Source organism: Squalius cephalus, assembly GCF_949319135.1.
Source record: "Squalius cephalus genome assembly, chromosome: 2".
In the NCBI taxonomy this organism is placed as follows: domain Eukaryota; kingdom Metazoa; phylum Chordata; class Actinopteri; order Cypriniformes; family Leuciscidae; genus Squalius; species Squalius cephalus.
The window spans coordinates 24,522,027-24,548,104 of NC_137123.1; the positions used below are offsets into that span (position 1 = coordinate 24,522,027).

General features: G+C 38.1%; 1 protein-coding gene across 1 annotated transcript in view; it reads left to right on the forward strand.

The window, feature by feature from the left end:
- Nucleotides 1-26,078, forward strand: part of ctnna2 (catenin (cadherin-associated protein), alpha 2) — a 477,629-nt gene that overhangs the window by 437,427 nt on the left and 14,124 nt on the right. The window contains exons 10-14 of the mRNA XM_079897968.1: nt 12,076-12,168; nt 13,469-13,625; nt 16,842-17,042; nt 22,693-22,844; nt 25,641-25,754. Coding sequence (XP_079754094.1) covers nt 12,076-12,168; nt 13,469-13,625; nt 16,842-17,042; nt 22,693-22,844; nt 25,641-25,754 — 717 coding nt within the window. The remainder of the gene's footprint in view (nt 1-12,075; nt 12,169-13,468; nt 13,626-16,841; nt 17,043-22,692; nt 22,845-25,640; nt 25,755-26,078) is intronic.

Below are 26,078 nucleotides of genomic sequence, written 5' to 3' on the forward strand. Positions count from 1 at the left end.
TTAAAAGAAATTGGGTTTGGGAAGAATTTTAGATTATTATTCATCTGCTATATTCTGAAGTTTTTGTGATTGCAAAAGCTGGTGGAGGATTGAGTGCACCAATACCTGTGTTAAAAGGGATTAGGCAGAGCTGTCCACTGTCTGGACAATTATATAGCCTTGTTATTGAGCCATTGTTGTGCAGGCTAAGAAGGGATCTCAATGGAATTAATGTCATGCATGGAATCTCGATATCAGCTTATGCTGATGATGTTATTGTTTTTATTTCAAATCAAAATGATGTTAATATTTTAACTGAAACAATGGAAAATTATGAAAAGGCAAGGGTAAATTGGGGAAAAGTTTAGGGACTTATTATTGGTCAGTGGAAAAGTGGGGAAAGACCTCTAAAATTACCTGGTGGGTTGTTGTGGGAAAGAGATGGGCTGAAAATGCTAGTTTTTTTTTTTTTTTTTTTTTTTTTTTTTTTGGAAATAAACAATTTCAGAATAAAAATTGGGAGGGAATGCTGGTAAAGGTGTCTGCCCGATTGTTTAAATGGAAATCGCTATTACCATTGATGTCATATAGAGGAAGAGTTCTGGTTGTGAATAATCTGGCTGCCTCAACTTTATGGCATAGACTCATTATAATGGAAGCACCTGAAGAATTGATTTGCAAAATACAGAGGACATTTGTGGAGTTGTTTTGGAGTGGAGAACATTGGATTCGAGCAGCAGCACTCTACCTTCCCGTTTACGAGGGAGGTCAAGGTCTGGTGGATGTGCGGAGTAAGATCTGTGCTTTTAGAATACAAGCAGCACAGAGATTCCTGTATTATAAGGATTTAACTTGGATTTAACTCCTACAAAAAGCAGGTGACAGACATCTGTTTTTAATGGAACTGGATAAAGTGAACTTGTCTTGAACTTGAACTTGGTTACACCTTTTTACCGGTCAATGTTGCAGTCTTGGAGAACTGTTTTTAAAGTGGAAAGAGATGTTGATGAATCTGGGAGTTGGATACAAGAGGAATGTTTGTTTTTCTACCCAATGATTCAGACAACATTTTTGTCATCTATAAGCGTGCGTGCATGTTTACAAAGACATGGCATTATGAAGCTGGGGCAACTTTTAAATAATGACCAATGGGGATCCGTCGAAACCTTGAAAGAAGTAACAGGATTAAAGTCCTTGCGCTTGATGGAAAAGCTGGTTGAAGAAATTGTTAATGCATTACCAAGTGGCTATAGGAAAAAATATTGCACAAGGATTTCCATCAGACATAAACAATGAGCTGGACTTTCCAAAAATAAGAGTTGCTGTTGTCGTCGGCGAAAGACAAGAGGATGAATGAGCAGGTTCAATTTTGTCTTTTAAAACTCCACAGCTGGACTTGTTTGAAACGACATCAAAGAAAGCCATATATAACACTGCAGTTAAAGTTTTGCATCAAGTTTCACTCAGAGGACAAAAGATCTCAAGGTGGCCAGTTTTGTTGAAGCCAGAATTTCTTGTAAGAGATAGGTGGAGAACTCTGTATAAACCTATAGAGAAAAGAACAGCGGATCTTCAATGTAGAATTATTCATCGTGCAATAGCTACAGACAAACATGTGTCGCACCTGAACCCAGCAGTAGGGGTGGGATGTAGGTTTTGGGGAGAAGAAGAGAATTAGAACATTTGTTTTTAAAATGTAAAAGATTGGAAGGTCTTTTTGATTTTCTTAATGGATTGTTTCAAGCTTGTGAAGAATTCTCAGAGGAAGTTTTTATAGGGGGCGTGAAATATAATTTTTCAAAAAGAAGGAAGATGTGTCTGTTAAATTATTTAATAGGAACAGCGAAATTGGCAATATGGAAAATCAGGAAAAATCAAGTTTTACATCTTAATAGTATTAATGTTGACGTGATGTTTATGAAATTAGTAGCTTATGAAATTTAGTCTAGCTGGTAGACTAAAAATAAAATTTGCATACTATAGTCTTGTAAATAATGAGATGGGTTTCAGTGATCTGTGGTGTGTTAATGATGTTTTGTGTGTTGTTTCTGATGGACATCTGGTGTTGGAAATGTAATTTGTTTTTATTATTTTTGTATTTTTTTCATATATAATGTGAATTGTTGAAGATTATTAAGTATTGTTTTAAAAGTTAACTCACACTCACACACTCACTCTCTCTCTCTCTCTCTCTCTCTCTCTCTCTCTCTCTCTCTCTCTCTCTCTCTCTCTCTCTCTCTCTCTCTCTCTCTCTCTCTCTCTCTCTCTCTCTCTCTCTCTCTCTCTCTCTCTCTCTCTCTCTCTCTACTTCTGTTGTTTTGGACTCGACAAGCATTCTCTCCATCCAAACACTTTTAAATGCATTGTTTATCTCCAAACAGTTTTAAATAGTGGCCCTGGAGTATTCTTAAATATACAGAGAAATTACAAAGAACAAGCTTGGCTCCATTTTCATAATTGGGCTTCGCTGCCAAGCACAACTGCTTGGCTTGCACCCTCACGAGAAGAGATCGATAGTTCAGTGAAAGCTGAAAGCTGCCTGCTTATACTTCGGGAAGTTGGGGAGGCACGCAGCCCCTTCCAAGTTTCTCAAGCTTTTTTTATGTTGAAGACCTATTATCTACTCCAATTTAAAGGCATGTCGGGATTTGAGTGCAAGATGTGAGAGTAACATCAATCAATCCAAATGTTCTCCGTGAGCGCATATGTCCGTGAAAGCTGACCCGTGATTGGAAGCGGAGCAGCCCACACACAGCCTTAAGCTGAAACAAGAAGTCACTTTTCCCACTGCGCAGAGATCTTTTGGTAATGATTTAGATATAGGACTTCAGTAGGGCATCTCTGAGTGCCACCACAGCTGGGTAGCAATGAACCACCTGGCCCACACCGCTCTATCACCCTCTCGGGCATCCATCCTTCTCAATTCTCCATCCATGAATACATCAGCGTCATCCGGATTGGTGGGCATCTCCGCCATTGCCCTCAGTGATTAAAGTCGCCACCCTTCCCCTTGCCTCTCCACTTGTACAAAGTCAAGCATGTCCACTCAGCTTTATGGATTGTTTATATTGCTTTCAATTACCTTCCCATGTCCCACACTGAAGTCAGTAAAGTTTTATATGCTGGAAATTACTCTCCAGGCACCCATCTCCACCATAAATGCCAGAACCCAGACAGAAGCTCTCCATGCCCTGAAAAATAAATCATATTTAGAATTCATCAAAATAATTTAGAGTTTATTAGGGTTTATATGCCAATCTGAGCAGTGCTTTGGGCCTTGACTCTTTTTACCTAGCGGTCGCTTGTCAGTTGTTAAACTCATTAATAAAGCTAAAAATCATACAGCATTGCAACTAAATTAAATTTCACAGTGCCGGTTGTTCTCAGCGAAATGTGCCTCGGATGAACTCTTAAAATAGTCCTCTGAAATTGTTTGATGTTATCTTGGGTTGCTGTGCACTTGTGATTTTCTTTAGATTCTGAAATGAAAGAGGCTAAATATAGCTATGTTTAATATTGGGATGATAGGAAATGTAGGCCTACTCAAAACACACACACACACACACACACACACACACACACACACACACACAGAGAGATTAAAGAGTAAAACTAATATATGATATGTATTAAATAGTATAATATTTAAAAATTGATATCACAAAATGTAAAGCTGCTTTTGCACTTATATCAGACGTATCATTCATTTGATATAAGTGAGTACCTTTCAGTTTAGTAGACATTGTCAAATTAACTTTTTCTTTGAATTTCCAGCAAAAATAGCTGAATGTACTGTTCTATATTATACTGTAACTTTGATATAAAATTCCTTCCACCCCATATATATTTATTTACCAACTCAGAGTTTCAAAGAAAAAAGAAAGAAAAAGAAAAAAGAGGAAGAGTCTGATTTGAAAACACACTGGCTGCAATCACAAGAATAGCAATCAATATATAATCTAGCCCAAATCAGTCCTGACACAACAGAACTAAATGCAAATGCAGTACGAGACAAATGGAAAAGAAACTAGGGGGGGGTATTTTATTGCAGTCAATAAATGTATCTACAAGAAGTAAGAAGCAATTTGCTGAGTTTGCATGCTGTATGATACACTGCCCGGTCCAACAAAAAAGTCACTGGAATATGCCCATGATGTGTCTTCCTACATGGTTGTTTGAGAAATGAAAAGGTACACACGCCATCAATTAGGTTTAGAAGAACTGTTGCCAAACATATAACATGCTAGAAACATAATAATCACTGCAATAATGATCCAATCATAGACTCTTAAAGGCACACTATGCAGTTTCCGTTTTTCTCAAACAGCGACCCCTAGAGTCACTGTGGGGTACTTGTATTTAACGTTACTGTCGTAAATACCACTCACGCAGAGCCGTCTCTGCACTCTTCCGACCGCGCTTTCTTCATTTTCTTTGTCGACTCTGCCATGATTCATGTCTGAAATGCGTGCTAGTGTCCTCCATAGAGGTTGCTTCATATGTTGTTGATGTATGTGACATCGTGCCGTAAAGCAAGTCGTGATTCTCGCGAGATTTGGCGGGGCGCCACCTCTCGAACTTGCATTGCTGGTTTTGCCAGCAATGTATACTCATATATTTGTATTTATTTATTTTTCCTCCATACAGTGAAAATCAATGTGCTCTAATGTTGTTTTGGACACAGCTGATCTTCTTTGTATTGGAAAAAACAGTTCCTTTGTGTTCCATAGAAGAAAGAACGTTGTACAAGTTAAAGTTTAAGTTAGCTTAATGTTACTTTAAGTTGGTGTCAGTGGTTGGTCTTACCTGTGCACCACCATATCAAGGAAGTGGCAAATGTCGTTCACTTTGTGAACACTATAAGCCAACAATGGCAGGCACTGCACCTTTCCTGAAATAAGAAGAAAAGTAATCAACATGGTTTTCGACAGGCTTTCTCTTTTCATTTGGTTGGCTCTCCTTTATTTGCCTCAATTCAGGCTTTGTTTATCAACTGGATGATTGTTAGGCACTTAATTATGCCACACTCCAAACTGCAGATTTCCCAGGCAATAAGCTCCTTGGCACAGTGACTTAGTCGAGGAAAGTGGTGTGGACGCTTACTGACTTCTTAAGCAAGGCCTGTGACTCGCATGATTAAGATAACAGACTCTGGAGACAAATAAGACTCAACCTGGGATGGTGTGTGTGTGTGTGCCTTCTAGGTGGTTGAAGGCACTTTTGATATTTGTTACTGTGCACAAGGTTTAAATTGAAGAAGCTTATCACTAACTCCTGTAGTGAAGTTGGTCTTTTAGCATTTCCAGCTAACATCTGCAGAGTGCAGAAAAAAGTGTTATTCTGTTAATGGGCAGGAATGTAAAAATACTTACAGTAGCTATTTTCCAGCATATAAGGACTGAAATTTTCATAGTTTTGTCCAAAATATTACTCTCATTTTCTGTGTTAAAGCTTGCCCATTAACTGCAGCCTGTTGCGTTGATAAAAATAATTAATGTTTTGGTCATGATTCTAACACAGTAAGTCTCGGTTACGTATGTAACCCTCGTTCCCTGAAGGAGGAAACAGAGACATAGTCAGACGTACCGTACTGATTGGGATCACGCTTAGGGAGCCTGTCATCTTTGAGTATTGAAAAAATACTCGCGCGGGTATGAACACCGAAGCGGATGCACGCACCACTTGTCTTTTGCTTTGGAACCAATCGGATTCGATGTCTCTGAAGAGTGTTGGAGTGTAGAAGGGCGGGGCTGATGGACTCAGCGCGTGAATATAAGCTGTGTGGAAGGCTTGTTCATCGAGTTCCCCCTCCTGCTTCACGCTGTTGTAGAGCGCGTGTGTGAACGGGTTTTTGCCCAACACAGTGGTGTTGAAAGCCGGTTGGCTGTCGTGTGCTGCTTCCCTTTTGTAGAGTAAGCTGCTTGTGAGCGGCGGTCTGATTGTTAGCGGTATAGGCCGGTAATTGTGATATCCCGCACCGTTCACTGAGACTAATTGAGAGGTCTGAGGCCCTTTTTTTCCCCCTTTTAACATTTTCTCCTGGTTAGCAGGGAGGTAAGAATTGTACATTTTTGTTTATTTCTAAATCCAGGAAAGACAATCTAAAACTTAGTTTTTAGTAGACCTGTTTTGTTTGTTGTTTTTGTGGCCGACTGAACCCTCTCATTTTGCATTATATTTTCATTTTCAAAACGAATGAAATCTTACCCCTAAAATAAACATTGATTCTCTTTGACTACTTTGTTTCGTTGTGTGTTTACGGGAGCAGGAGATGGAACTCCGGGCGTCACCTTTTAATAGGCGTCGCTCTATATGTTAGTGCATGTGGCACATAACACTTAGTGTGTGAGGTAATAATTCAATTTAATGGTTAAGTACCACGATATTTTCATATGATACCACTACTGTACCATGGAAAGTTCACATTTCACAGCATTGTTTAATTAGTAATGATTGTTTGTAAACCACAAGAAACCAAATATTCCAGACAACTCTTTTTGTTAACCCAAGTATTCTCTAAGGTTCAGACATTCTGTGAGAAATTATAAAACATAATTATCCTACATTAATGGCAACCTTACAAACAATATTTTTTAACATGGTCGTCCCTGTTGGACAATATCAACAACAAAATAGGCAGCACTAGAAAACAGCATTCATAATAATGACAGCTGTGCAAGTGGTATTTTTTCTAATATCTGGTGAAATAGACAGGAACAGAATTTTAGAGCATAATATTTATTAAATGTTGTATTTATGGAGAAAGATCAAGGTTTGTCCTAGACTGTTCAGGGTGATTCTCCGTTAATCTCCTTTTAGATCAAGACTTGCTCTTAATGGTCTTCAAAAGCCATTAACTTACACTTTGCTGAAATGTACCCATGCATACACCGAACCCTTCATTTTCACCAAGGCTAAACCTCTGAAGGGGCTGGGACAGTTTTTCATATTGACCTTCATGCCAGATCTCATTATCTCCACATGATGTCTATTTATGACAACCCCATACATCAAATTCAGACCTCTTAGTGCAACTTTAGTGACAGTTAACATTTCACTGCGGTACTTTTTGAGCCTTCTGGCTCTAATGGGGACTTTGCAGGTTCTCAAAACAGAACCTGACAGAGAGAAGAGTGGAAGAAGAGAAGAACCTGTGGGGAAGAAAAGCCCTCTTGGCTGATGGCCGACCTGTTCCAGACCACAGCACTGTGACCCAGTTGAGCTTGCTAGTTGGAGGCGTTTAATGTAGCTTACTGGCTAAGGACAGGTACATTTTAATAATATAGCTTCATTGTGAGATTCAGGCTTCCACAGCTGTGGCAGGCCCACCAGCTTTGACTCTACACGTTTCCACATTGAGCAGAAGTGTCAGTGAAAGAAGCCAGAAAGGCTAATTCACTACCATGATATGTCAAATGAGAAGATGTGCTGTGTTATTAGGACTTTTCCTAGCCACCTTCCATCCGTTACATTTTAATGTACAAATCCAGTGGCTATAGGTTTTTTTTTTTTTTGTATTTTTTTTTTTTTTTTTTTTTACCTTTTATTTATTATGAGCATGGAAAATGCCCACAGTGTTTTCATCCTAAAAAGTGGCCGGATTCCCAAAATGTTCTTAAGAACAAAATTATTTTTAACATGCACAAGTTCCCTGAAGTGACACCAGTGATCATTTTGCCGCATTCAAAATTCAGTAACAACTCTTCAAAAACAAGGGACCTTGTTTTTAATCTTAGGGTGGACTCAAACTATAGGCAATCTGAACTGTGAAAATCTGCTTTGCCCTCACATGGAATTCCAAAATTTCGCCAAGCATCAACAGCACAGGGAATGATGAAAATCAGAGGGGGAACGGGAAAAAGTTGGTGCAAAACCGACTCAAACTCGCATTATCTGCATGAACGCCATTGCAAAATGTGCGCAACTTAGCATATATTCTAACCTCAGGGTCACAACTCTGACAAGTCCGGCACTTTCTGCAATTTTCATGTAACTTTGCATTTAAATCAATATGTAAACTTGTCTAGGCCTTTCCAAATCTCCCTGTAGACACGTCAGGGGTCATCAGGTTTCAAACATCTGGGACTTTACTGTTGAGGTTTGTTGCTATAGCTCTCACATGGTCACGCTTAGTGACCTGTGTTTGTTTCTCCCCCAGTGGGGCGTTCTGCTTCATCTGTGCTGACAGGCTGATTTATTTGCTCTCTGACCAGGGTACGGTTGGGGAATAGGGGGGAAGCACTCAGGCTAACACCTTCTCTTGCCCCACTCTTAACCGACTCTTTTCTGACACAACTTCCCCTCTCTCTCTTAGAATCTGTCTGTGATCGTTTATTCAATTTTTCCCTTTCCAGATGGAAATACAATAAACAATACCTATTTCTTGACAGGAATGATTCGACCAAGAAGTGCTGAGATGTCTGAAATACTGATTTAATGTGAGAGGAGGTATAGATCCTGTTGTTCCATGAGCTAGTAAGCTGCTTTCATACTGTAGATTGAAACCTAAAAGTGACCGATCTGAACTGAAATGCTCTACATATCAAGTAGCTCTTTGTGTCGTATAGATAGATCAACCATGCTGTTAAGATAATGCAACACTCATAAACATAAAAAAAAAAAAAAAACGCACTGCACTCACAACTATAGAGTAAAACAGTTTTGTTGAACTTTTTTGTATTAAAAGTATAATTATCATTACAACTCACATTGTTCACTGTCATTCTTGGCAGTGTTATTTATATACCGTAGTATTAATATTGTGAATTAGCTTTTATTTTATATTTTCAGTTTTCATTTTAAATTTAGTTTAAGCTTTAGTGATTTTATTATAATCAAGTTCTGTGGATGTCATTTTTATAATTTCTTTATTATTATACTTAGCTTTTTTCAATTTTAGTTTTAGAAATTTACTGAAACATAAACTTTTTTTTTTTTTCAGATTTATTTCAATTACCACTTTTAATTGTATTCATTTTAGTTTGTACTTAGCAATAACAACACTTATTGTATGTTTGCCTATCATAGAAGCTTTTGGAAAACCCTTTGTATAAGGGCACACGTGGCGATATACAGTAACATGCTGCCTACATAGACAGCTTATTACATTTTAGAACAAACCTTTTGGAGTTATTATTAGTATTATAAATTATATTATAAATAATAAATTGTGTAGCATATTTAATCATTTTATTTTAATATATAAATAGTATGCATAATTGCATTTTAATATGCAATGTTTTGTCTTTCTTTTATTGTATTTATTTATTTATTTTTAAGAACTCTTCAAGGGTAAGGCTGATACTCTGCGCACTGATTCTCTGGATGTGGTCGTCCAAATGAAACACTCAGAAATCAATAGTTCTTTTATAAAGGTCTAACTAGACAACACATAATGGTCGGTCAGAGAGACAACACGGTTGCGATGCGGTCTCTTTCTCTGAAATATTCTTACATGCAAGGACAACAGGCACACACACGCTTGTCTCAACCTAGCATGAAACTCATGAATATTATTTTGACATCCTTGGCTAACTAACAGGGGTCTTCTCTTTGAGAAAATAAAAGGCCTCACAAAGGAGGAGTGGTTCTTTAGATAATTGCAATTAGTATTTTTGGCCGGACACTGTGTCTTGGCTGGGATCCAGTTCTGAGAATTGAGTGCTGGAGCATCGGCCAGTTCTGGCTGCCGTCCAGGAGCTGCTGCTGGTTTGACTGTGTGTTCAGACCATGAAGGACTAGTGAGGACCAAGGGAAGTGAGGAATTACATGACAGGATATTATTTCCTGCAAACGCTGGGAGTCCCACACTGCCAGCCTGGTGTATAAAACAACCCCCTACCTTCCCATCCGGTCCTTTATGCTGCTGTCACTTGCCACTTTTCTACCGAAAGGGTGGTGGAACTGGTGGCCACTTCCACTCAGGTCCAACTGCACCTCTAAGATACAAGGTGGACCTGACAGTTAGAGAAGGGTGGGCACAGAGGTGGTTGCCATATTCTCAGGGGAAAAAAGGCACAAAATCCATCACTGGGGTGATACATTTCCCAAATATGCTAATATTTAGGCTAATATTAGTATATTTAGTATATTTATAGATGGGTAATCCACAGCATTGTGCTACTAATATTTACATTCAATGTACTAATATGCCCATTTTAGGAGTAAATAAGGTACAAAGGTGTACCTTTCGAAAGGGTACCACCACAATGACAGCTTTTGTGCCTTTTTTCTGAGTGGATGAACCAAAAGGATGCAAACTCATAAAATGAATACACTATTATATAATGTATTGCATATTATATAATGATTTTGCCCAAACATGTATACAGACTAAAAGCAAACAACAGACTATTATTTCCAAAACAAATATAAACCATTGATAAAAAAAAAAAAAAAAAATGTTGAAGCTTCATATCTTCTTTATCTTGTGTCTATGCTACATTATTAATTGTGATAAGGAATTTTTGTGAATCGACGCATAATCATTTCAAAAAGAATCAATGCATCAATGAATATTTTTCCCCCCATTGGTACTCTTATGCACACATTGTCACTTGCAACCCTCAAGCATTTAAGTCTTTACACTTTTAGCCGCACAGCTAAACACACACACGCAAGCACACACTTGAACAGAAGAGCGATCCATCAAAGCATTCAGGGCTGTCAGGGGTAAACAGGAGAAAAGGGCCGTAAGCAAGAATCTTCTAACACAGATTTGATTTGCCTCGATTTACCTTAAAAAAAAGAAGAGAAGCCCGCTGATATGGCTTCAGTCGCATTGCATTTGCCAGCAGGCATATGTCACTTTAGCGCCGTCAAAATCCTTACTCATGGCTGCCGTGTAATCTGATTTACCAGCAGAGGATGAGATGCTTGGAACACCAATTCTGAATTGTTATCAAAACGGCTTTGACACTCCTATTAGCGCCTTTCATCGAGGTCTGACGTGTCACCAACTTAAAAACTCTCTGAGCAATATTCCGGTGTTTTCTGTCAGATCCGACATTTTTGGCAGAAGGGGAGGAGGGAGGCAGCCAGGTTTTTAGCATCCAATCTGGCCAATGCTCCTTGCGCAGATGCTTTTCTGATGATGGAAGTGAGCAAACACGAGAGAGAGAGAGAGAGAGAGAGAGAGACCTTTTCTCAACGCACACGTGTATTCACGTGTACGCACCGATCCGGCATTGCCAGATGCATTGCATGATGGGTAATCTGAGGGCTGCAGGCAGGCAGAAATTAGACAAGGAGGTATTGCGCATAGAGGAGCCATCTGCTAGTTTAATTACACTTTTTCTGTCATTTTTCACCCACCTTTTTTTCCCCCAGGTAAACTGGCCTAATGATTTACATGGGAACATGAAGTTCAGTAATGAACTCTGGTTATTCCACCAGTGCTTTGCGGTGACAATTTCATATGGAAAATTCGACATTACTTTATGAGTGAACAACAGAAATACGGCAGCCTCCAATTAGGACCCCTCTCCGTGTCCGCTGACATTTTGGGGGTAATTGTGTTTTCGTGATGGGAGATTCACAGGCACATGTGAACAAACTGCTGTCCTTCTGACACTGCAGATGAGAACATGAAGCGGAAGCTACTAAATGTCCAGGAGATTGGCCGGTAAAAATTCAAATTACAAAGTGTGTGTGATGTCAATTATTCAAATAGACGCTATTTTTAAAATGGTAAAAGAGAGACCAAGGCGGTATGATTTGGGGCCAGGGGAGCAGAGGGGAAGAGGGAACCACAAATCATGTTCTTCACGCTGGGAAATAACAAATACCAATCTAACACTTGAATGAGCCCTAACTCTCTGTACATATTTTGCCCTGACATTGCCTTTCAAGCCAAGCATTAAATCCTTATCCATTGCACACAGCACTGATAACTTCAAACATGAACAGCAAAAAGGACTATGTGTTTGTGTATATGTGCGCTCTGCTCAGAAGCTTTATTTGCCCCCGTCCGAATGCTAGTCTAACCTACCTGATTTACAGAAATCTGGCAACCAGAACCCCAATGTCACTTTATACTTTAACCACAACGTACAATTGACCCAGTGCATGGCTCACCAAACTCTCTCCCATTTTCAGGTGGCCAACCTCGCCTGTTCCATCTCTAACAACGAGGAGGGTGTGAAGTTAGTGCGCATGGCAGCTACACAGATCGACAGCCTGTGTCCTCAGGTAAAAGGCCTAAACCTTTGCTATCCACCCAGTGTTCAGTTTTCTAGAACTAGTTTTATATGGTGGTGACAAATAGGAATTCACTACAATGCTCCTTATTTGCAATATTCTATTTACTTCATTTTACACTATTTGCCTGCCACAACTACCATTGCACTATTACCGGTCATGGAAAGCACACAATTTCCTTTAGAAGAGATGTTTGTGTAAGCTTTTTTTATTGATGGTGGCAGCAGATCAGCATATCCAGGCCCATATCCAGATCCGTCATATTTATTAAAATATGACTCACATTTGAGGTTTTTAGCTATATTCAAGCTATACAAGTCAGCAAGAGATGCTGCCTGTTTGCAACCCATTGAGAAAAAATTGTGAGGAATCAGTTAGAGGAAAAATTAATTGAAAAAAAACAGAAAAAAAGAGCTTTGTTTTCATTACGCCATTTATTTAAAGAGATAACATGCACACTGGTAATCAATCACAGAAAGACTATGAGTGTGCATTAGAAAGGGTATAAGGAAACAAATGGGGTCAATTCAAAGTCAGCATGAAATAGCATTGGGGAACAAAATATTTGTAATGTGACATATTTATGAGAAATGTTGAGAAATCTGATTTTATCCATTGAGAATTGATTGAATTGTAAAAAGTTTTCTCTTTAAAGTGATAGATGGTTGCAAGGGATGTGTTGAAAAAAATGAGGGCTTGGTGACGTCATGCCCTAACCAGTCCTTCATAATAAGTTTCAGAAAGATATCTGCCCTAACCATGTACTGATTTGATTATGTGTAAGGTTGGACTGGAATTAAAGGTTCCAGTAGAATTGAGGTATTAAGATTCAAGAAACATTTTCACTGAAGTCCCCTCTAACAGATCTCACATTGTGAGTGACCCCCTGCAAGTGAAGCTAACACACACAAAAAACCTGGAAGTAATTGTGAGATGTTTAAAATTGTTTCCTCTGAGTACTGTAACAAGTTACTAAGATAATTTGACGAAGACAAATTTGACTCTACAGTAGCAACCTCTATCAACAAGAGACCTTTAGATTTTATGAATCATTATATGACTCAAAGTTGTCAAAGCAGCAGGTATTCTGAGGATTATAGGTTTATAAGGATAAATAATGAATAATTTACATTTTGACTTAAAGCATGCGCATGGTTTGACTCCAATGTCTTGGAGTTCTGGCTAGTTAAAAACAACTGATTCACACAACCGTTTGAACAGTAACTTTTGTAGATTCTCTTGAGTTTTGGTAAGGTTCAGATTCAGAATGATACCGTTATGCTCCTCACAGGTAATCAATGCAGCCCTGACCTTGGCCGCACGCCCTCAGAGCAAGGTGGCTCAGGACAACATGGATGTTTTCAAGGACCAGTGGGAGAAGCAAGTACGCATCCTGACTGAGGCCGTAGATGACATCACTTCCGTTGATGACTTCCTGTCCGTTTCAGGTAAAACTGGAAACAGATTACACAAAATGGAAACAGTTTTTCCTGTTTCTATATATTACAAACACCTGCATAATAAGTGAACAAACAGTGTGCTTAAGCTACAGTGTATGTGGGTTATTATGGCCTGGTTTGACAGACAGGGCTTCGATTAAGCCAGGATTAGGCCTTAATTCAATTAGGACATTTAAGAAGCTTTTATAAACGTGTCTTCGAAAAAACATTTTGGTGTGCATCTTAAGACAAACCAATGGCACTGACATATTTTAAGATATGTCAGCGCAAGTTGCTTTCAAAACAGCTCAAACATGCAGTTAAGTCTGGAAATATTGGCTTAAGCCTTGTCTGTGAAACTGGGGGTACATGGTTTTGTGAGATCACCATTGAGTACTTGCTGCCTGCTGGTGAACAGTAAATCATTACAACTATTACAACATTTTAAGTCTTTAAGAGCATTTTAAGTATAGATTTTTTTTATTATTATTATTTCATTTTTTTTTATGTGAATGTCCATCATCCCCCTCTTGACATCTAAACTTTCCACACAGAGTACGGTGGTAGAATATAGCAATGTCTATTTTTCCCTCTTTATAATGGACACTCTAAAATGTCAGCTGCCTCCACCATCAAAATCCCATTATCTTGAATGGGTATGTCCATCTTACTAACAGATGGAGAACAGAACACTGGATAGAAATGTGAATGGCCATATAATTTAACATAAATATGAACAATTATGACCCTTTGTATGTGTAGCCTTGCTTTACTTACACTGTGTTACTTTTTTGTCCACGGCACTAAGTCTTCTTGTTTTGCAGTGATTCAAAAGATTACTATTATGGTGCCAATTACTGAGTCTGTGTGTAGTTTCACTTGAGCATTGGACTCAAACCTACGTATGGCTTATATAGAGAATATATGGTTTAATTAACAAATATGTAACTAAATGATATATTTAAAAATAAAAAGACTTAAACACCTTGTCTGGTGTGGAAGATAATTAAACTGCTCTCTGGTATGGAGAGGTTTTTTTTTTTTTGATAGGACACCATTTTTGCTGATGAATAAGGTAATCATGTTTAACTTAAGTGTTTCATCTTGTAATTAATGTATAAATGAAATTATTTAATTCCCACAGTTATTTTCATTGCAAACGAGGCACACCAACTTCAGTCTCACCTTCCACCTTAGCTAAAACTGGCTCTCCTCTACATCAAATTCTCTCTTTTCTGGATCTGACACAAAAACGATTAGAATGAATACTACATTCTCGTCATATAGCCACGGATTTCAAGGCAGGGATTATAATAAGTCAATACTAAATACACAGCAAATGAATAAATTAAATCCTGGTTGTTGTGGGCCAGATCCTTTTGTATATCTGACAGGTCTATGTGGGCTGTATGAAATGAAGCAGGAGGAAATATTGGTATGCATCCCACCTCCTGATGTCCAGAAACTGGTGTAAGCAGTGCATTCCAGTTTGGAAATATGCGTTTGCAAATCTGTGAAGAAAACATGTCAGGATTCAACAATAAGGATTAATTGTTATTATTATTATTATTATTATTTCCTGAAAATCTTGTCTGGTCTGACCAGTGTTTGAGATTAGTACTTGCCCTGTCAACATTTTCACTGGACGCAAAAGAAATATAAATTTTTAGCAACATATTTGTGTATGTGTCAGAAAGAATTTATTGGACATAAATGTATAAATGTATATTTTTCTTCTATCAGCAAAAATATTTTCCCAATCTACTCTACTCATGAGTATATTAGACAACTACATATTTTAGTGACAAAAAAAAAAAAAAATTCAAATTACAAGGCATAAAAAGCATATACCGTATATGATCAGCCAACACAAAATATATTTACAATGCAGCATTGGCTCAGTAAGGCATGTGACAGATCTTTCAACTGGCCCGAAACATTCTCACATTGGCTCATGGCCATCTTTATTATTGAGCCTTGCATGTGCTTGTGAAATTCAGATATAATTGATCTTTTCTGCTTGCAAAGAAATCAATTACATGTCATTTCTTTCACAGGAAAGGTGTAAAAAGTGTGCTTTGCAAGAGCAGGGAAATCATTGATACTTTTACATGGAAAAGTATATTAAAGTGTAGAGGCTGAAGATCTTTTTAATAATAGTGCATATGTGCTATACAAGGACATCTGAATAGGTTTTCTTGAATCTGTTGTAATGATATGTTTCCCCCTTCTTTTCATTTGGTTTAGCCTTTATGCAAGATCATTCCTTGTTATTCAGCTGCACTGCTTTATCTAAATCTAAATACGCTTATAGATAATTTAAGGCAGTGCACTTTTGACCGGTTGCCATAAACAAAGCATTTTTTTCCTAAGCTACTTAAAGAAGGCTCTTATCAGAACAGGAGACAAATAACACCCTCATTAGGAAACCAGTGTTTAATGAGGTCAACCCAGAGAAGCATTTTGAAAGCTTTTGGTCTGTTGTCTTGCAAGTAGTTTTAGGAGAATGTCGGAGCAGTTAGAGCACATGCTCCAAAATACAGAGCTGTGGTGTTCATGGGTGATTCAAGTATTCCGTCAAAGTCCATGTTCCTTTTTTTTACATTTCAGCATGAAAAAAGGTCTGCAAAGTTCCAAAGCACAAAGTCCACTCCAAAGGGAGTTATTCTCTATTTCAGTGAGCACTGTTTCTGAACTTCCTCAAACGCCTTGATTGTAGCTTTGAGTTAATTCCGATGAAGTACACGTCACATTCATATTCCTAATTTAAATAATTACCGACCAAGGCATACGCAAAAAAAGGAGAAAGACCTGGTTGAGTTGCATTTGTAGAGTGATGAAACGTGACATTTTCTAAACATGACCAATCACAATACACTGGTCCAGCCGACCAATCAGAGCACACTTGGAGCTTTTCGGAAGAAGGGGCTTCAATGGGACTGGAACTAAACAGAGCGTTACTGACAGACTGGGAAGAGAGGTGTTGCAACAATGTAAAATATGTTGTAAAATCTTTGTTGGGCCTCTTTAAATGGGAGATACACCTATTTATTTATTTTTTAATTTATTTTTATTTATTATTTAATTTATATTTATTTTTTTATTTTTGCTACTTTACATGCTTTTTTTCTTTCTTTTTTTGTAATGCTTTAAAAAATGTCAAATGTTACTATTGTTCTTGGACAACAATAATGCTTGAAAGTGTTTTATCTCATCTCTCCACAGAGAACCACATTCTGGAGGATGTGAATAAGTGTGTGATCGCCCTGCAGGAGGGGGACGTGGACACACTGGATAGGACAGCAGGGGCGATCCGGGGCCGAGCCGCTCGAGTGGTGCACATTATTAATGCTGAGATGGAGAACTATGAACCTGGCGTTTACACTGAGCGTGTTCTTGAGTCCATCAAGCTCCTTTCTGAGACTGGTGAGAAAGATCACAAACACACCTGAGTCCTGAACTTATCTTATGCTCACAAAGGGATGAACTTATGGTAGAGATGGGGACAGATGGACAGAGGAGACCAGGAAGCTCTTGGAAGAAGGAAGTTAAAGGAGAGAGAGGGTAGACAGATGAGAAAAGATGGTGAGGCTGGAGATACCACCTGTTCCCTCCTCTGGCACTCATCCTTTGCTCATTCATTTTTCATCTGTTTTCCCCCAACCCCTCCACCTTTCACAGTCTAGTGCCAGCATTCAGGAGGTGGCAATTTAGACTCTGACAGACAAGGCCGAGGGCCAAAACATACCAAGTAATGCAGAGATTTGTGCATAGCTTTTTCCCAATGCTTTCAAGTCACAATATCTGACAGGAAGCAAAAAAGGCTGCTATTTTAGGTGTTAATGTGTAAGAAACATCTCACCTGACACTTTTTGATGTAGTTGTTCCATTTAAATGCACTTCTACGATTGTTTGGAATCAACAAATGGAGGGTGGCTAGAAAATGAGCACTCAAAATATTATTATGGCGGCAGCGCTTTGTCCTGCCTCTCTTGTTCTGTCTAAAACATTACATTAGACTATTCTGACAGCATGCTTTGTTTAGAAGAGCAAGCGCTATATGAGAGGAAGAAAATAACAGTCCTGCTTTCATGGTAGATACTGCAGTATTTTTGTTATTATGAAATTACCACTTTAATCATATTACTGCTAGTTTGACGGCTAAAGGCAAATGCATATTTGTGACGTCTGACCAACTGAAGATTAAAATGGAGTCATAATGTTTCCAAATTGATCTTCATTGGTTCTTCTCATCATCTTCTACTCGTATGCCCCATAAACTTTTTTTGTTTCTTCACATCACTAGAATATTTCTATGAAACTTTCAAACAAAGTCAAAGTGATGTGATAATGAGTAGTCTGGTGGTTAGACCTTTCAGATCAGATTGTGTTGGTGCGTTTGCACTGTATCATGATTTACTTCATTCCTGTAAGTGGGCGCAATTCATTCTTGAGAAATTATCTCATTTTTGTGTATTGTATTATTAAAAAAATTAAACTCCACATTGGAGAACATGAAATTTCAACCGGAGAGTTGATACCACTATCTGTATTAAGGTTCTGTACAGTGAGACTTAATGTAACTTATCCGCTGCAACGTATGAAAAATTGTTTAATGGCATAATTCATTTCATAATTTTATCTGCTCCTTTATTAGAGACTTAATGAGAACCAAACACAATACAGTATCCTACATTTCATTACCGCCTTCAGTGAAATGAAATGAAATGAAATAAAAACCGTCTTAGTCTTAGTCTTTTTCTTCTTTTTTTTTTGTTTAAAGATAGCAAACTCTTTTCCGGAAATCACAAGTTGAACAGTTAATGCTCGCTCAGCTTGAATGGAAAACTGTTCTGCTAGTCGCTTCAGTAAAACCAAGAGGAATATCTGCATGCTTGATTGAGAGTGATAATTGAATTGTGAAAGGGCTGGACGCCCAGACTGGCTCTCATCTTCTCTGTATTCACTTTGAAGAGGCGGTTCTTTTTGTCAGATTTCGTTTTTCCCCCTCTTTCTGTCTTTGTTTTGGGATGTTGGTGCCACCCAGGGCTGTCGTCAGGAAGGAGGGAAACTGAGGCCCTGTGAATTTAAATGACGGACATGGTGCCACCACATAAATGGAATTGAACCATAAAGCATTGCAGCATTGATTCTTCTAGAACTTTCATTATTGCACAAGACTTGGCACGCAAAATGTCAATGAATTTTTGAAAGTTTGAAGGTTCGGGCCAGGCGTAATGTTGAGGTTAGCGAATTAGTATAATAGAAGCGTATAGCATTTGAATGTGTTTTCCATTTAATTAGGATGTTTGCTACTCAACTAAGTGGCTTTATCAATTTAATAATGGAGGGAATTCCCAAGCATAGTGTTCTAGTGGGCAATGGGAGTTAAACCGCAGGTACTGATTTGTAGTTTGACTGAGTTTTATGCTTATCCACTGAGCGGGGGGAAACGTTTTGTTAAAAATGTGTCAGCCAGGACAGACTTTTTTTCTTCATTTCAATCACTCTCAACAAAAAGTCAGACCATCATTCTTACAATTCACTAACTTGGTAAAAAACTAGCTGTACCATTTCCTCAAAAGTGCCTGACACTTTCTTTTCAATTTCTTCAACTTTTTGGTTTGGTTCCTTATCGGTAGACAGCCTAATTAGAACATACCAAACTTTATCCTGGCCTTTTTTTTTATCGTCCCAAGACAGTGTAAATATAACAAAAGTGCAGCTGGTCCAAAGCTCTATAAAGATACACCGTTGAAGGACCTTCAGCACATAGCACCCACGAATCTCGAATCGTGTCCTTGAGCCTGAAAATCAATAGTCTAATAGCAAACCCGTGATGACTTTCCCCTCTCTTTATCCTTTCCATCCTTTCTCCGATCCAAACTAATCTTCATGTGGGAAAAATTACCCCATCATTAAGGTTATGCTCAGCCCCCCAGTAGATTAAAAATGAGAAATATGGCTGATGTAATAGTGCCAAGAAGGCATGAGTAGCAATACTGTCATAGAGTATGGCAGAGTGAGTAGGGCTCATGCCAAAAGGGTGACCATGCAGAGATGAAATGTGGCCACCTAATCACTGCCCCCCTTCTAACACACACACAAAGACTCACACATGATTATTATGACAAATATAGTGTTTCACTGACAGGTTGAAGGGCATGTTTGCTCAGGTACTAAAAACAGCAATGATTTCATACAGCCAAATGACCCCACAAAATGTTATTCCTCAGCATATCACGACCCAAGAGTCTGCATGGTGAGACACAGGAGGCATGCAAAACAACAAGGATAATAGAATTAGTCCATGCCTGCCCGCTACAATGAGTCCAATAGTTTGTTCATGAAAAAGAAAAAGGAAGAAAGAAAGAAATACGGATCCCGAAGAAAGGGCAGTGCTAACTAATTCCACAGCCTAAGGGGCAAAATGTAAATGAAACCAAACTACTAGTGACCTCATTTTTTTTTCAAATGAATTTGTTCTCCACTTCGAATTACTTGCAGTGCTTTGTAGGGCCCATTAGCATTACGAATGTCTCATTGCGTTTTCTAGTATTTCATTTTGAGACCATTAGGCTGGTCTGACCTCAGCCTCTCGAAAATAAAACCCAGTTTAAACATGCATTTTGAATGATAGAATTCAAAATGCTGTCTCAAAATAAAAAAAAAATAAAAAACATTTGAAGGATCATTGAACATATCTGACTGCTTGCTTTATCTGGCGTTAAACACTTTAAGAAAATAATCCCTTCCAACATGGTTTTCATTAGCTCCTTTCATCATTCCTCACTGGTCTGAGTTAAATTTGCTCCTCACTAGCAGCAACTTTACTCATTAATGGTTTGAAGAACATTTAAATATTTCTATTTAAAAGTCACAGCAAAATTCCCTAAAGCTCATTTTACGCCTCTCCAATAAGTGGATTAAAATGAATTAAATATGTGTTAAAGCAAGACTGGGTTGGAAAGAAGAAAGGAAATCAAATAAAGAGCCTTTACCGCACCTTTTTGAATGTTTTGCATAATTTTGTAATTCTTATGTGTTCATTTGAAATTCAAATCTAACCTTTTCTGCATTAGCCGATAGACATTCTGAAATTGTCCATTTTAGAACGCAAATAGGCAAAATGGCTGTCAAAATGGATCAATCACTGCTCCCCTTTTAAGTCAATCTCAAGTCGGATGCCTATAATCAAAACCATCAGAAATCTCAAGACCGGTCTTTTCTTCAAAATCTGCATCCGCTATTATTGTGATTGGCTCTCTAGGCTTGGATTTGGTTAGATGGTTGATGGCAACACTAACATTTTCTTGTCACAGAAGTGTCCTCACAAGACCCACCTTCCCCATGGAGAAGTGTATCTTGGGTCATAATAACCCAGTTCCTCGCTTTTAAAAATCCTGTGACCTCCTCCTCTCCTCGATACATGTGTTGAATATTTTAAGAGCATCTTTTTGCAGTTTGCTCAAGGGTTTAATACGAGGCTTTTGCCATGCCCATCTTTTTTTCATCAACCACCAAGTGGTCCCGGGCGTTGATATGAGCTTGACTTGATGTCAGGGTTAGATCACAATACAATTTCCCTCCACCAGTGACATTGCCATGGAAACGCAAGACTTTTACATCATTTTGGATATTATTCCCTTGATGTGCTTGTGGCTTGGCCACAACTTCAGAGTAGGCAGACAGGTCATTCAGTGTCAGGTCCATAGGTTGAGTGTGAATTGGTGGGCTGTGGAGCACAAAGGAAGGTACTTGTTGAATGCAGTCCAAAGTAATGAGCATATTTTTTACTCTGGAGTCACCAAAGTTTAAAGCTCATGATTCATAACAGCGTTGTCGGATCCCTCTAAAATGCTTTTAACATTTTATATTGACATTTCACCAAAATGTAATTGACTTAAAAGTCTTCATTCACTGCCACTACGCAGCATTAGCCGTAAGGATTTTTGTCAAAGCGGTTACGCTAAGGTTAAGTGGTCCAAACATATTTGTTAAGTGTAAACGCTGAAATATGGCTCATCAGAAAAACAGATCAAACTAATGTCACATTAGCGGACCTTTCCCAACCCTCCAGCTGCACTCAATCAATGTCTGTCAACATTGTTCATACTCAACTCTTGTTTGTCAAACAATCCCTTATTACAGCCAGCGTTTAGTGGCGGGGGAAGATCTCGCTACCCGTTACTGAGGAACAAGACAGAAGGGTGAATTGAATTGAAGGAGGATGAAGTAGAGAGCAAGCGGATGTGATTTTTGGAAACACTTTACAATAAGGTTCCACTTGTTAACACTAGTTATATTATATAGTGTATTATTAAAAAAGCTTCTGGAGCAATTATTAATCTTAGTTCATATTAATTTCAACATTTACTAAAACATTATTAAAATAAAAAGTTAAGATGTATAAATATATAAATACAGAAACAAATGAATTGCTTGCCCATTGTTATAGTAATTCATTTTAGTTAATGCATTAACTGTAAATTATGCATAATTACATGCAACTAACCCTCAACCAAACCATAATTCTACCCTAATCCTATAGTAAGTACATGTAGTTGCTTATTATTACTCAGTACTTAAATATATAATTACACTGTAACAATGACACCTAAAAATAAAGTGTAACCCCTGATTATTATTATTTATTTATTTTTATTTGGTTAAAGAGGTCTCACTTATGGTCATATGTTCCCATCAAGGTGAAGTGGTTAATTTGCAGACGTAGGGCACGCTTTTCACATATTTTCAGGGTGACATTTTATCGTCTTTCTCTCCCGCTGCATTCCATGTCCTCGGGCCTGACTGACAGGGAGTAGATGGCAGAAATAGACATGCTTGCCTGAATTTCGACACTTAGCTTCTTAAGATCACATATTCTCCATTTTTCTCACCTCTCACTCTGTCTTTTCTCTGATATGTTTGGCACCTGAGGGAAAGGCTGGCTTTTGAGGGATGTGTGTAATCCCTTTTTGAAAAAGTTTTTTTTCTGTGTATCTGTCTTTCTGTTTTTGCTTTCTCTCAGGCTGTTGCTCACCTCAATACTCTACGTCCTTTTTTTTCCCATCAGTGATGCCGCGCTTTGCAGAGCAGGTTGAGGTCGCCATCGAGGCTCTTAGCACCAGCCCCCCGCAGCCATTCGAGGAGAACGAGTTCATCGACGCCTCTCGCCTCGTCTATGACGGTGTGCGTGACATCAGGAAAGCAGTCCTCATGATAAGAGTGAGTAGCGTACAAATTAGAGAACCACATGAGGTGCTCGCTCTTCACAAGAGGGGCTTTTACGATGCTCATTACCCCAGAGGTTTGGATTGATAAATAACAAAACAACACATCAAACACATTTCATCTGAAAATAATGTAGTGGGTTATGACTCCATCATACAGGGCAAGGGTTCTCAACCTGAGATATCTGTGAACGTACTCCAGGGGATTATTAGAAGTTATATTGCTAAAAGTTATATAAACCATATCAAATTTTCTTTAACAATTCATGGCATTTTTATAGACATTAAAATGGTTTGAATTAATATTAATATTAAACGAATGGTATGTTAAGCATTATCATAATGCAGGGCTTTTGATGCCAAGAATGATCCTCCATGATGATCCAGAAAATAAACACCCCTTTATACTGGAAGAAAAAATAGTGAGAGTGATATTATAATCTATTGATTCATCTATATTACTTGCTATTGAAAATGTTTCTATTCAGGTTCATACATCTTAACATCAAAGTAGGAAAAAGGTAATACAGTTCAAATTAATAAAATATATTTATTATTTATTAATATATAATATTTTATCAAATAAAATTAATATTCAAAAGTCTTATGCCAGGTTCAGACTACATGGTATTTTGTGTCTGTTACGATAGTCACTGTGTCAGATTATGTGATTTTGACTCCTTAATTCTTGTCGTGTCATGGACAAGAAACATGGCAGACTATGCGTTGCTCCCCGACCAATCGTCGCCTGTTCTCTTTAATGACGTGCGTAATGTCACAAATAAGGCGAAACTAGCAACTGACTTCCGGAAACAAGAGCGCAAAAAAACTGCTGAAGCGGCATATACGAGATGAAAAGATCGATTCTTGAGCCCATTGCCGTTTACGAATCACCCTACGTCAAACGGATCAAGCCAAAATCCTGCTGATATTGGGCATTAAACATATGATAGAAAAGTACTTATTTATTTATACATGTAGAGCAGCTCTTTTTTTAGAAAGAAATTAATTATAATAAAATAAATAACCTTGACACCCCTAAAAACATTTTGTAACATTGACTCCCTTGCAGCCTCTTGGGGTTAATGTTCTTAATGAAGGTTATTCTAAAGTGTTTCTAGAAAAATCTAGCTTTTGTATATTGGGGGTCTCTGTGTCTGTAGCAGTTGAAAAGCCCTGATATAGATATGTGAAGTAATAATGCTATATGTTATCATATATAATGCATATGGTATGTTCTGGTTATACAATAAGAGTATGTTAGACTGTTGATTTGTTTATGCCTTTGCTCAGTGTGTATATTCTGTTTACAGAGTTCAAATTCATTTGGTTCGAACTAATAAACACGTCTTTTTGTTGCAAAAGCAATTTCTAAGATGCACACTTCCTCTGTGGGAACATCAAACAATATTGAACAGTAAATAATAATTTGCCAGTAAATAATGTCAAGCTGAGTTTGGAGATGGTTTGGAACAGAGTGATAATTGTAAATAGAGATCCTACTTATTTTTACTTTTTCTTTTTATTGATTCCCCGAACCACCCCCCACCCCACAAAATGAATTACAAAGATAGATCATGCAGAGTGTATGAATGTGTTGGTGGCTGCTTTTAAGTTTCCAAATAGTACAGCTCCCAGAGTAGCAGTGAAATGAAAGTACCAACACACACACACACACACACACACACACAGTTATTTGTCAAGGATTGTATCCAGCTGAAAAACTTGGGAAGAAAAATCAAACCAAGATGGGTTTGCGCACAAATGTACTCTCCTTTTTTCATTGTCTATACACTTTTATGTCTACGTGAAATCTTGATCCACTGGGATCTTCATTAAAACGAGTAACAAAGAAGACTTTGCTAGTTTGCTATAAATTACTTAGCTGATTCAATCAAAAGAATATCTCCATAAGTTACTGCCACTGCCGCTCAGAGTGGCTGAAACCGTGGCGGCTGTCAAGATACACTCTCTTTTCTTTGTCTCCAATTTGCTCATTAGTCACTTAGTGGGACTGATGTTGAAACTACTGGTAGGCAGAATACAAGAAAACAGATCACATCTAAACCCTGAAGAACCTAGAGGCCTTTCCCACATCACATATTGTTTGATCCCACTTTACGAGGGAACTTTTTATATTACTCACAAGAAAGCCAAAAGGGAATTGAACAATGATGCAAGTCACTAGTAACTCAAACTGTGGGATGAATGAATTATTTATTAAGATTTGACTGGTTTAATGGTTGACATGTCTTTTTGTTGGATCAGAGGTCCTTCGCCCTTCATTGTGTAGAAACGCACAGCCCCGATAGTGGCGTCTGTCAAATGTTGTGCCCCAAATTGTCACCAAGTTTAGCATTAGGACAGAGGACATCGGTACTCTAGTAGAGTACATTTAAAATATAGATGGAAGGTTAAACAAGGCGAAGAAAGTTGCTGTCGATAGAAACCCAAGAGTTAAAAAGTATCAGCCTCTCCAGACCAGTTTTGAAACTAAAAAGTGAAAGCAAAAATGAAATTTAGGAGACTTTAAAAGGAATAGTTCACTCAAAAATGAATCATTCATACATCATTGACACTGTCATGTTGTTCAAACCCGTATGCACAAAATGTGAATTTCAAATAATAAACTGATCGCTCTTTTCCGTGAAATTACAAATGACAATAAGAAAAAGAATGGGTGGGTAACTGATGACATTTTTTTTTTTTTTAATCAAACGCCACAAAGTTATGGTATGGATGGCTACAAGGATGGTCAATATTATTTATTTTTTTTATATATATATTTCAGACTCCAGAAGAGCTTGAAGACGACTCTGATTTTGAACAAGAAGACTATGACGCCCGTAGCCGCACCAGCGTCCAGACAGAAGATGACCAACTTATTGCTGGACAGAGCGCAAGGGTGAGTGACTTCTACGTGACACACGAACAACATCTCTGGTTCCTCCTGTCATTTCCATCAGGTTTACGCTCACAATACAAAACACTTATCACTCCGCTGAGCGTGTCTGCTGTAAATTACATCTAGTTTCAGAATAACAAGAGTGCCAGTCACTCAAGTGCATGCACACAACGTGTCTCTCACTTTTTCAAGAACGAAACATTATTTATCCTCCGCTGTGAATAATGGCGAGAGTTTTCTAGAAGCTAACAGGTTCATACATACATTCATATTTTTAAATGGCATACTAAGTCAGCACTGCTCATATCCTTTTTGAAGAAAGCT